We start from the raw sequence: 13,604 nt of genomic DNA, 5'->3' as shown, positions 1-13,604 counted from the left end.
TGGTGCCTCTCCATAGCCATGGTGATACAGCTGGATTCTGCTGATTCCTTAGTGATTGATCGGGTTGTGTGAGCAAGGTGTGTGTGTGTGTGTGTGTGTGTGTGTGTGTGTTTGTGTGTGTGTGTGTGTGTGTGTGTGTATGTGTGTGTGTGTGTGTGTGTGTGTGTGTGTGTGTGTGTGCGTGCACCATATATCAGTGAGATCCTTGCTCTTTAAGCTGCTAGACAGCAGGAATGCACCGGTCTCTCTGATATTTTCTTAGAGATGACATGGGGTGAGAGTGCAAGCAGTTACTGACATGGTGACATTTAAAACTGACCTTATATTTTGATGACAAGATGACAGAATGAACGATCAGGACGATATACTACCAGGAGAGTAGAGGAGAGTAGGTACCGTTATGGCCTCATTTGGCCATCAAACGTCATATCTGTATCAGCTAAAATGTTTGCCGATATGCACAGATATGAAAATTTATTTTTTTACTGCATATATAATGCAGAAAATGTGCTTGGATCGAGCAGAGTGGCATCTTGCATTGTTTACAAGACTCTCAGCACTGCAGCACAGCTCTAGTTTAGCCAGCTATAGTTTGTCATTCAGTTTACCCATGGTCAAAAATAATTAGAAACCAGTATTCTAGAAAAGTCAGTACCGTCACATTTTTAGAATGTTGGCATCGACTTGGTACCAAAGAATCGATTCTCGTGCCATCCTTACCTCCTCACTCGCTCACTCACTCACTCTCCCTTGCTCCCTTGTTGTTTGTATGTGTTTTTATGTCTGTAAATTCCTTACATATAACAACAAATGTATATGTATTGTATAATATTGAAGTGTGCCTTTATTACTTTTCAAACTAGTAATAATGTTACTAATCTTAATTTGAGTGTTGACGGTGATACCCATCCGTGTCTCATGTATGTCTCTTTTATGTTTTATGTTCATGAGGACCACAATGGAAATAAGCCTGAGACTTTATTGTGTTTTTATCCTCGGTGATTGTCTGTTTTTGTATTTGTGCCCTGTTTTGTTGACATCACCAAATAAAGTCAATCAGTCAATCAATCAATCAATCACACACACACACACACGCACACACGCACACGCATACATACAATAGACATAAATAATATGGACGTTACGTAGTTATCCAATTTAATTTCTTCTACCAGGCAGAGTTCAAACGCTGGCCGTCACCATCTTGATTTCTCGTCAGCAGAGTGGGAGGGAATGGGTTAAGTCCTTCCGCACCTCACGTGAGATGGGAGTTTCCCAGAGCCGCAGCTCCGCCTGCTATTGGTCCATGATCGGCAAGCTGCGTGATCACTGATCCCCTTTTCTATCATCTATTTTACTCAAAACGGGCGAGTTATATAAACATTTACCCCCCTACAGTTGCTTCCCCGAGTGGCCATTAGAGGAATTACAGCTTAAACAAAGACTTCCGCACCTTCCTGGGAAAGGGGGTGGGCTTGGCCACTGATACATACACACAACCAGACGGTTTTTACAAATAGGCAAAAGTTGTTAGCTTTATCCCATAGATTGACAAGACACACACTGCAGCACACACACTTGTGGGAAAGCGAGACTAGCTCACCATAGAAGAGAAGAGAGAAATAGTCTTGATAGAAGAGAGTTGATACAAGCCAGGCCTCAAGCATAAATCTGCCCATGTATAGACACAAACACCCTGTGTGTGTGTGTGTGTGTGGGGGGGGGGTGTTTCCAGAACTTATGATGTCTTTAGTGTCTGCCCCATTTCTCTCCAGTTCTCTCATACATACTATAACTGTAACACACACTCTTATAAACAAGCAAACTATTTTTTAATACACACACTGTTACCTAAAAAAACAGTAAGGTAGACACAATTCAAATGTACAAACAGTAAGGTAGACACAATTCAAATGTACACACACACACACACACACACACACACACACACACACACAACACACACACACTGGTCTCACTCCTGCATAGATTCTTTAACACGTATGCAATCTTGGCATGTGGTATACATGGAACATACACATTAGTCTCAGGCATAGCCACATGTGTCAGTGTTAGAGCTCTCTCTGTGTGTGTGTGTGTGTGTGTGTGTGTGTGTGTGTGTGTGTGTGTGTGTGTGTGTGTGTGTGTGTGTGTGTGTGTGTGTGTGTAGTAGAGGTAGTTAAACGCTGGGTGGTCTAAGTCTTAACATTGTAATAGCTATTTTTCCACATAAAACCACTGATAAGTAAAAAACCTGGAGGTTTCTCACACATTGCTTTCACCTACCCATGTATTTTTACATCTGTGATGATGGAGCTGGTATTTAGGGTGGGCCTTTTGAAAGCCTGTACAGGAAGGTGGGACTGGACTGGAGCCATGCCAATCTAATGTTCTGCTGCGGTTCCCAACACCTAGTTGAATGTTCAATAAACTAATGATGCCAAGGTATAAAATAGTTTTGGCTAATAGCTTAGTCAAATTGATCTGATTAAAAACTCACTGTTGCAACCGTTTTAAAGACAAGTCTTTGGGCAGGGCGGGGGGCCCCTTGAGGGAATTCCAGAGTGTGCTGTGGTCTTTTTCATTTCCCAAAATGCCAAACTAAGGAACTGGACTCAAGTTAGACTTAAACTACCACATGTGTGTTTGTTTTGGATCAGAGGGATGGTTTTGTACGTGTGTGTGTGTGTGTGTGTGTGTGTGTGTGTGTGTGTGTGTGTGTGTGTGTGTGTGTGTGTGTGTGTGTGTGTGTGTGTGTGTGTGTGTGTGTGTGTGTGTGTGTGTGTGTGTGTGTGTGTGTGTGTGTGTGTGTGTGTGCACGTGTGTGTGGTGTGCATGTTGGCTCCTATTCTGGGTGATTTGCTACCAGTTGTTTGGGTTGGGTTTGTTCTGCCAAGGGCCCTGTCTATGAATAGCTGCGGCTTCAGGTACACTCAAGCCTCACATTTTGGCCATCGTCTCTCTGTCTGTCTCTCTGTTTGTCTCTCTCTCATTCACCCTCTATTACTCTAACTCCCCTCCCTGTTTTCCACCACCTCTGTTGCTCTTTTCCTGTAGCTGATCTCTCCACTGTTTTAGGTTTTCCACAAACTAAATGGGTGAAAATAAGAAAATGGATGATCATGTTATTGCTTGAGTACGGTTGCTCCCACTGTTCATAATGGGTTTATTTTGGTTTCTCCCTTCTTCTATTTGTCTCTTTCTCTTACCCATGATTACTGTTGTGGATGCATCTCCACTTTCTTCTGCTTTCCATTTACTATGCCATTCTCTCTGTGTCTCTCTCTCTCTCTCTCTCTCTCTCTCCCTCCCTCCCCTCCAGACTACCTGAAGTTTAGCAGTGACTACAGCCATGCGGTGGTGGGTGGAGCCAGCAGCGCTAGGGGCATGCGGTCGGCGTCCGAGCTGCGGGATTTGATGGACACTCTGCAGCGGAAGAAGATGGCCCTGGAGAACAGCCTGAGAGCCAACGGGGACGCCAACCCCTCCTACTTCAGCATGACACAGGTCAGGATCACTGCTCCACTACAGGTTTTATTACCCTCCTACTTCAGCATGACACAGGTCAGGATCACTGCTCCACTACAGGTTTTATTACCCTCCTACTTCAGCATGACACAGGTCAGGATCACTGCTCCACTACAGGTTTTATTACCCTCCTACTTCAGCATGACACAGGTCAGGATCATTGCTCCACTACAGGGCTTATTACCCTGGTTACACACTAACAGGGCTTACAGACCGTTTCCATTAGCCTGCTTTCCATTACAGGGCCGAACACAGATAACCAGGGTTTAGTCATTAGCCTGCTTTCCATTACAGGGCCAAACAGAGATAACCAGGGTTTAGCCATTACATGAATTTCCATTACAGGGCCAAATGGAGATAACCAGGGCCCATTATCCTGGTTTCTGCTACAGGGTCCAATAGGGCTCCCTGGGTTTACTCGTTAATCAAGTTTCTGTTACAGAGGCTACAGGGCTAACCAGGGCCCCGGCCATTTTAAATTGTCTTTTATTGTTGTCTTTTCAATGTTCTGTTTATTTCTGTCAGATTAAATTTTACATTCACTAGATATTATGAGAAAAATAATTCCCACATCTTCATCTCTCTCTTTTTCTATCTCTCAGTCTCCTCCCACCACACCTATCACACCTCCTGCCTCATCCTCGTCGGCCTATCAGGAACAGGCGAGGCGTTTCTACGGTTCCGATCGGCCTCCCATATCCATGAAATCGTCCGCCCCTCCCTCCCCCTCCCGGCGCTCAGACCCCTCCTCCTCTCTGACCTCCCGCTCCTCTGGAGGCCGCAACCAGGACAGCTTCCTGCTGGGCCTCAGCGATGGCCGGCGACCGCACAACCTCAGCTCCTCCCCTTTACTGTCCATGTGGAATGGCGGCGGCTCGTCGGCTTCCGTGTCTGGTGGTGAGAGCTTCCTCCTCTCTCCTCCTCCCTCCTCCTCCTCCAGCACGCCGTCGGGCGGGGGCGCGGCCAGCATGCCCTCCAGCCCCCGTCTCGGACGCCGGAGCTACGGCAACCAAGAGCCGGCGCCCAGCAGCCGAACCAGGAAGTACTCTGCAGGCTCGCTCAGTGGGATCTCAGGAGGGGGGCACAGCCGCTCTCTGCCACGCCTCTGCCCCTCCCCTTCTCCCCGTGACCACAACAAAGGAGCGATGACGTTGACGACACTGCCCCCGCGACGCTCCGATATCATCGGGGGTTACAAACTCAGCAAAGACCATTACAGCTATAATAACGGCAGCAGCTGTAGCCAAAATGCCAGTCCAGACCTCAATCACAGCTCTAGTAACTCCAACAGGAATCAAATCCAGAACGCGACACAGGGAGAAGGGGTCGTGTCCATCTCCCTCTCCAACCCTAAGACCATCTCCTCCCCCACCTCCTCCGTCTCCGTCTCCTCTACCTCCACCCCACCTGATGTGACCATCCCATCGAGGGCAGGGGGCTCCTCTTCCCCTCGCGTGGCCAAAAAACTCAGCCTGACCTCCACCAGCTCAGTGGGCTCCCTCAGCTCCACGGGGTCCAGCCCACCAGAACCGGAAAGGGCGGCCAGCCGTGGAGTGTCTGCAGGAACGGAGCTCTCAGCTCAGCTCAGCAGCACCATGGGGCTTGGACTTGGAGAGAGGAGGTCTTCATTTAGCAAAGGGGGCCTGGAGCCAGGGCTGGGGCTGGGGGAGAGGAGGCAGTCATTCGGAAAGGCGGGAATCACCCCACCTGGAGGTTTTAGGGAGAGGAGGGGGAGCATCAGCTCGCTGAGTGGGAAGGAGGAACTGACCGACTACCACCAACACCAGAGAGACGAGAGGCTCCGTGAGCAGGAGGTGGAGAGACTGGTGAGTCTGCGTGTGTGTGCGTGTTTGTCTCTTTATATACAGGCTGTCATATTGCCTCGCAAGCATTTGCCAATGGCCTAATTTGAATCATAATGCAACATATACTGTATATTGTCATTTCAATCAAATGACAATATATTGTTGGCATTATACTTCTTGCCTGTGTCCCATGTTGTAATCTATGTCTTTCAATTAAGTTGACTGATGGTAAGACAGATGGACAGACTTTAGACTCTCAAGACAGACGCATTGGCTCCTCCAATTTACAAAATCACCCACCCGTCTCGTCTGTACTTTGCAGCTCTCAAAGTTGGTCAAAAAATAAGGCTGGATGTCTGGTCAAAATAAGGCGGGATATCCGCTCATTTCCCCCAATCACCTCGGTGAGTCTCGCCTCGGTGAGTCGGTTATGTTTCCGAGATTCGTGATTGGTCGAATACCATCGAACTTCCTTCCGGTCTGAAGCGTTTTTTCTTTGGAAGATGACAACTTCCTCTAATGGTCTGAAGTACAGACTGTCTCTGGAGCATTCAAAGATTGTGGCAGAGATAGACTGGCTTGAGAGACTAGACGGACATTTGTTACTGTAAAATTACTAAAAGAACAGAGACAGGAATGTGATTTTTCATTTGAGATTACTGTTGCTTGATGTTTTTACACCTTTTTCGTGTTGCTGATTACATCACCAAGAACAATTTTACAGACGCACACACACACACACACGCACACGCACGCACGCACATACACACACAGAGGAAGACAACACACACACACACACACACACACAGAGGAAGACAGGGAGTGAATACAGGAATGCCTCCCTTCACTCTAACCTCCTTGCCCTCTTAAACATACTCTCTCAGGGAGATTAACGCACATACACACACACACACACACACGCACGCACACACACACACACACACACACACACACACACACACACACACACGAAGGGTGGTTCACCACTAGGCAGATGCCTCTGGCTGCTAGCCCATACTAACAGGGGCTATTCTTACCCGTGTGTGTGTGTGTGTGTGTGTGTGTGTGTGTGTGTGTGTGTGACTGACTCTGTGTGTGTGTGTGTGTGTGTGTGTGTGTGTGTGTGTGTGTGCGTGTGCGTGAGACTGTGTGTGTGTGTGTGTGTGTGTGTGTGTGTGTGTGTGTGTGTGTGTGTGTCAGTCATCTGGAGGTCCTCCCCGTGTGGTTCGGACCACTGGAGAGCCACAGAACACATCAGTCAGATGTGGGCTAGAGAAACCCAGTAGATTAGAGAGCAGAACTATAGTATAGCAGGTGGGAAAACACACAGATGCCCGCACACACACACGTGCCTGTATATACACACACGCACGCACGCACGCATGCACACACACACACACGTCCTCAGCCTATCCTTTTCTCTTTGTTTATCTTTCACATAGCTACATGCTGACACATGCAAATTGAACTTTGGAAGTTTGAAATCAGATCATGTTTGGTGTCCAGTTAACAAGCTTTAACAAGTAGTTTTCGTACATGTGAGTGCGTGCACTCACTGAATGCTGCGCAATCCAGATTGCCTTCAGCAAGCTCCACAGTGGCTTTTCTCCAGTTTCCAGAAGGTTTTTGAACTGTACTTATGAGAAACTTGGCATCTTTTGAGAGCGCCAATCCTCTCCCATCCAACCCAATATCAAGGAGATAAACAGCTTTACAGCTGTTGCTGTTCTTATGAGTTTGTTTGTTTGTGGTTATGGGCTGAGCCATTCAACATCAGTATTTTAGGGCCAGGACCGAGATTTTGGCCTGGGACTGTTTCTGGTCAACCCCATGTGATGAGAGCTCAGCTAGTATGTTTTTAACAGTGTTGGGCAAGTTACTTTCTACATATACAGTATACTACATATTACTAGTTATTTTCATTTGAAAGTAATAAGTTACTTTACAATATTACTGTCTGTTTAGACTAGAGTAACAGAGTAATGTTACTTAATATACTAGTTTTGCATTACTTTCACCAAAATAACAGCAGTAGCATAATGACATCGCTGCCCCGGAACCATCCTGAAAAATAATTTCTACCGTCTTGAATTCAGTGTAAACCGTCCAAGATTCTAAATGTTATCCTTTGCCTTTGTTATTGTCATCTATAGTGGTTATTTGTATTAAAATGCACAATTTGATTAGGAAATGATTGTATCTTTATTGTGCTTTGATTAAAAAAAATAACTCAATTTGTAACTTACTTACTTGACAAAGTAAGTGGTATAATATTACTGAAATCCTATTGGTAATAAGTTATATTACTGAATTACTGCTAAAAGTAATACAATATGTTACTTTTGTAATGAGTTACCCCCAACACTGTTTTTTAATGTGGTTGAATTAAAAACCAGGTCTACTCAGTTTAGGCCCTGGGAATGGGATGAAAGTTATGAACCCCATAGTAGATTCATATTGCTTTTACAAGCAAATATGGGGTGGGCACTGATCTTTGTGAGTGAAATACAAGCATCTCTGGCACAAACATGTGCTGTGGCCTCAACAAATCAGAGAAAACGTCTCTTTTACAGTAGTTTTTCTGAACTTAGTCTGCCCTCAAGTGGTTGGATAGGTAAGCTGCATTCTATCCATGCCTCTGTGTGTGTGTGTGTGTGTGTGTGTGTGTGTGTGTGTGTGTGTGTGTGTGTGTGTGTGTGTGTGTGTGTGTGTGTGTGTGTGTGTGTGTGTGTGTGTGTGTGTGTGTGTGTGTGTGTGTGTGTGACGTGTGTGTGTGTGTGTGGTGTGTGTGTGTGTGTGTGTGTGTGTGTGTGTGTGTGTGTGCGCGACACTTTCGGCTTAAAGCGGGAACCAAGACAAGATGGACCATCAGTCCATATCTACAAGTGTGTAGTGAACAGAGAAAGATAAAAGGGTACTTAATTCTGAAAATGTACAGTTTCTTGGCTTGCTAATGGAAGCAGGTTTATTTAAAAAAGGGGGAAACTAACAGAAATGTGCTTTGCTACCAGTGCTGCACGATTAATCTAATCGCAATCGCGATGTCAGCACGTGCAATTACATAACCGCAAAAGTGTGCGATTATTATTATTATTTTCACGTCTTTTTGAGTGCGTGTGTGTGTGTGTGTGTGTGCGCCTCTAAACGTTACACATGACGCGACACAGCAAACACACGTTTCTCTGCCATCACACTGGGCATCAACACTAGCGGGAGACTTCTCCCATGCACTCCTGCAAATAAGTAATGTTATGCGCAGCAAGGTTACATCTTACCGAGAGGGCGAGAGAGAACATCCATGATCGTTAACAGCGAGCTATGCTAATAACTAGCTAGCCGTTCAGAAACACAATGTAAACAGCCGTGTGATTAGTGAGAACGTCAGTAAAATAAGGAGAGAGCTGCAGGTGCTTATGGAGAACTAGTGCACAGTGGGTAATGACCCGCTGTGATGAAGAATATAGCGAGATTAACAAGGTTGATAATGGCAAAACACTGTCGCAGCTGCTGCCAGCAGCACATCCAGACTTTTAACTAGCATGTCACATGACGCCTTCATGGTCCCTCGATAAAGTCTGCAGATGCACATTACCTCACCTCTCTCTCAAGAAGCATCACGTGAGTGTGGCGTTTAAGGCCATCTGTCGCTACAAAAGAAATAAATGGGTGTATCATTGTATTACTGGACAGACATGTGACTAACTTTACAGTCTGAGCCATCTTCTATGTGCTGTAACACAGTGCAGTTTAAATTTTTCTGGTGTTTCTTTTTTTACATGTTTGGGACAGGCAAATGTCTCAAAATGTTTTATTTTTTTGTAAAGATAATTTTATTTAAAATTGTTTTATTTATTTAGTTTTAATATATTTTAAAATGTAATATATTTCATGTATTTTAGTCTGTGATACGTGAAACCGTGGTATTTTTGTCCAAGGTTATCATACCGTCAAAAACTCATGCCGGCACATCCCTAGATACCATTTGTTTATTATATCGGAATCACAATCGCAAATCGCAATATTGTCCACCATAATCGCTAATCGCACCTTCCCCCAAATCATGCAGCACTATTTGCTACAAACAAGGCCGCACAGAAAAGAGGTCAAGAGGGGGAAGACAGCCTACAGAGGGAGAAAGGGAGATAGACAGATGAAGAGGTTGAGCGATAAAGAGGTAGAGAGAGGAATATCTCTACCCTCATACTAGAGAAATATTTTCTTGACGTGATGCTCTCGAAGTAAACATCTCACTAAGGAGAGAGAGAGCAGAATGCTCTCACTGCTCCTATATTGGTCCACGATGTGCCAAGCACCAGCTCATATTTCTCCAGTTGTTTCCTCTCTCACTCTCTCCTTCCTCACACACTCTCTTTCCCTCTCTTCCTCTCTGGCTTTCTGTCCATCCTGTCTTTCTTTAGTTGCGGTCTTTCACTCTCTCTCTGTCTGTCTGTCTCTCTCTTTTGCTCGCTCGGTCTCACTCTCTCGTTGACAGCTGATTACTATAACGGCTCTACAGAGGCTTGTGCCCATTAGAATAGAACAAGGTGACAAACTGACACAGGCTACCGCTCCTGCTCTACATTGTACACTATGAAAGGAATGAGATCACTCATTTCATCAGCCATTTGTGCCATGACAATTGTGTGTCACTCATACTATTCGATTCACTTGAATGAGTTGATTAAGTTCTGATAATAATACAATAATGTTTTCAATGGCCCAGACTCCATCCAGTTCAGAGATTCCATCCTACAGCAGGATTCCCTGGAAAGTGTTAATACATACACACACACACACACACACACACACACACACACACACACACACACACACACACACACACACACACACACACACACACACACACACACACACACACACACACACAGGCACAGGCACATACACATTCCTGTATTTGGAGACACGACTTGTTCTCATGCACATTTTCGATCACAGTAGTTGACAGTTGTCCACGTTCTTATTAGCACTCTCTCTCTTCCTCTCTCTCTCTCTCCCTCTCTCTCTCTCTCCCTCTCTCTCTCTCTTCCTCTCCCCGTCACATCTCTGTTCTCGTGCCCTTTTTTTTACCCCTCCTCCTTTCCTTCTCTCTCATTCGTCTATCTTTCCCTCTCCCTCCAGAGAGGTTACAGGGCAGTATTTTGACACTTTGCAGCCTCCGTAGTAGCTCACCCCCTCTAAAGCTTGTGTTGGGGGCAGCAGGCAGAATCGAGGCAAGGAGAGTGAGCTCTTTTTACAGGCGTTCCTTTCAGTGAGGGAAAAAGACACTTTTAAAGACTAAGGATTAAAGACTGGATTATTGAGACCATATTATAGAGGGGTTTTGAAGCATTGTTACTGACTGTATGGCAGAGTAAACAACAAGGACATTTTAACCAGAGGGCTTGACTGCTGCGATGCTTCCTCAGGTAACCTGAGTAATGGAAACTTAATGATAACACCCGTTGACTCTGTTACTGTGATTCTTCTATTCTAATATGTAATGTCGAAAAGTTTTGTTTTGTTTTTTGTTTTTGTTTTTTTGTTTTTTCTATTTATTTGACCAATTCAAAAACGCATAAAAAAAATGTCAAGGATACTATGAAAAAGCTTCATACATATTGTTTTGTATAGCTTAGTTCTGACTTGAGCAAAAATGCTTTTTAATTTTAATATGGTGTCCCATTTTTATTTTATTTGAGTTGTGATTTATTTGTCTTAGCTTTGTAATACCATATGCCATGCAGGGGATACATTCAGCACTTTACGTTGGCTGCAATGCAAATCAAAAGTGTATCCCTTATATTGTCAGTACTATTGAATGTTGAAGTTGAAGTTGAAGTTTATTTGCCATTTAAAAATTTACATTAAAATGCATTGGAATTCTTGTTCACATTCTTGTTCAATGATACAGATTTACATCTCTACTTGCTGTGTGTGTGTGTTGATCTCAGGAGCGCCAGCGGCTAGAGACCATCTTGTCTCTGTGTTCAGAGCTGGGTCGGGCTGAGAGAGACGGAGGGGGCACGGGTACCGAGCAGAGTCCTGGTTCTGCCGTGGCAGACCTCCAGAAGATCAACCGGGAGCTCGAGAAGCTCCAACTGAATGAGGACGATGATGACGCTACAGAGTCCGTCTTCTCCGACTCTTCAGCCATTAATGGAACGAGCAGGAACGGACACATCACCTCCACCGGCTCAGAGAACGGTTATTATGACGATGATCTGCAGGTACGACGCAGGCGCAGCAGCGGGAACCGTGACAGCAGGGCAGAGTCGCCAGCCATCAGTCTGCGAAGCTCTGGCCCCTCCCCCTCTCCACGGGCACAGAGGACCAATGAGGTAAGAAATACGTTGCGTACTACCTCAAATGAGAATGTCACTAATTTGTGCTAATACAATGATACAATATCAAATGTGTAATATCAAAGCTTTATTTATTGTAACATTTCATGCAGTCACAGTCAGAGACAGGTTAATTGGTTACAATCAGAATCGCTTTACAAAATGCAATGAATACAAACACACATATACACACACACACACACACACACACAGCTTTACACCTTGAATGGATGTGAGTGTAGAAAGTGAAGTGTAGAGTTGCCAGCTCATCATCACCTAGCTTCAAGTGAACAAGCCGGCTGAGTAGCACCTTTGGACCGCTTTATCGAAGCTTAATCAGACTTAATGTGGGGAAGTGATACACTCTTACTTCTTTCTTGGACAGATGAGAGTGACAATGATCACTCCTCTTGATACTTCCAGTGCAACTACACACGCACATCTTTCACATATGCACATGGGAGATATTTACAGTCTACTTATTAGGTTAGAGCGGGGCTAAGAGTAGCCATTTATAATTGACAGCTGGCGCTCAAGTGTGAGGGAATGTCTGTATTGGCACTTGGTTCATGTCGATAGCTGCCCCCATTTGTTTGTCATTTAAGAACGTAGCACAGCTTCACCATATCATCTATTTCTCACCACCGCACCATCCAAATATTATTTAGCTATTATGATCAACATTTGACATATTGCAGTGAATGTGTTCAGTGGGAAAACTGTTGAAAAGTTACAAGGGGTGGACAGGTGAATTGTTATTTTTCCTAATGAGATTTCACCCATTGTTGGTAATAAAGGTGGGGGCATTTCTTATGTCTTAACTCATGCCAGCGATATAATAGAGATACCATTCCCATTCCCACAGCCATTCCTCTTCAGAGCACCACATTATTGAGTTGATGATGTCAAGTTGTCAGTGATTATAATAGAGAGGTAACGCACACCAAACATATGTTGAGAGGTGCTGATCAGTGGAGGTCACCAGGAGAAAACAGGAAAAGTTGTGTTGCACACTCCAGCTCCGTAGAAAATACTCCTTATTGGATAATGTTCAAGCTAAACCATTCAATGTAAGGTAGGTGGACCAAGGCCAAGCAAATTACTTTTACGAAAACAATGACAAGAAAGTTGTCAGTAATGCTTTACCAAGAATCCCCAATATCCCGTCCGATAAAGTTATCAGTACTATTACAACCTTTGCTTGATGATGTCATCAACAGGTGCTTGAGGATGGAGTTCGTCGCCGGGGACAGGAAATGAGGCGTGCAGAGGAGGAAGTGAGGCGCGTGGAGGAGGAGAGGATCCAGGTGCTGGACAACATGGAGGAGCTGGAGCAAAAGATCAAAGAACTGGACAACCAGATGGAGGAATCTGTCCGAGAGGTAGAGGGAGGAGATGAGGGAGGGATGGAGGCAGTATGGAAAGTTACATAGAGAAACACACTGCAAAATCCATCTGGTCTCATGTTGAGTCTTGAAATGTGCCTGTGTGTGTATCCAAGGTGGAGGTTGAGCGAGCTCTGGTGGAGGCTGAGCAGGATTCAGAGCTAGCTGCTCTCCAGCAGGAAAAAGACACTCTGGAGACACTCCACAACAAGATGGCTGACCTAGAGACCAAGTCCCAACAGGAAAAAGAAAAGGTATTGAGCAGTATGCATGAAAGTATATTACACACAGTGATAACAGTAACAGTTTAAACACTGGATGATAAAATAGCCAACATGGAGACCAAGACACAGCAAGAAAGAGACAGTAGGAAGGAGAGTTCACACTGTTGGGTTAACATGCGAGGGTGTTGGAAGCGCTCTGGGCATTCATATTTTCTATATCCAAAGGGGAAAAAACACTGTCTGTGGACACGGCCCCCAAGGTGTTTAATGACATGGCCCCTAAGGTTTTAATGACACGGCCCCTAAGGTTTTAATGATGGA

The 13,604-nt window shown here is 44.9% G+C and overlaps 1 protein-coding gene across 1 annotated transcript in view; it reads left to right on the top strand.

The window, feature by feature from the left end:
* Positions 1-264: 264 nt before the first annotated feature.
* Positions 265-13,604, top strand: part of LOC310800528 (pleckstrin homology-like domain family B member 2) — a gene marked incomplete at its 5' end in the record, with an annotated part of 44,167 nt that continues 30,827 nt past the window's right edge. Inside the window, 6 exons of the mRNA XM_083663139.1 lie at positions 265-274; positions 3,323-3,507; positions 4,131-5,354; positions 11,285-11,671; positions 12,895-13,056; positions 13,176-13,313. Of these exons, the coding sequence (XP_083519265.1) occupies positions 265-274; positions 3,323-3,507; positions 4,131-5,354; positions 11,285-11,671; positions 12,895-13,056; positions 13,176-13,313 (2,106 nt within the window). The remainder of the gene's footprint in view (positions 275-3,322; positions 3,508-4,130; positions 5,355-11,284; positions 11,672-12,894; positions 13,057-13,175; positions 13,314-13,604) is intronic.

Source organism: Poromitra crassiceps (genome assembly GCF_964638095.1).
Source record: "Poromitra crassiceps genome assembly, chromosome: 2".
NCBI classification, from domain to species: domain Eukaryota; kingdom Metazoa; phylum Chordata; class Actinopteri; order Beryciformes; family Melamphaidae; genus Poromitra; species Poromitra crassiceps.
The sequence above is the reverse complement of the archived record's forward strand: the minus strand, read 5'-3'. Positions and strand labels throughout refer to the sequence as shown.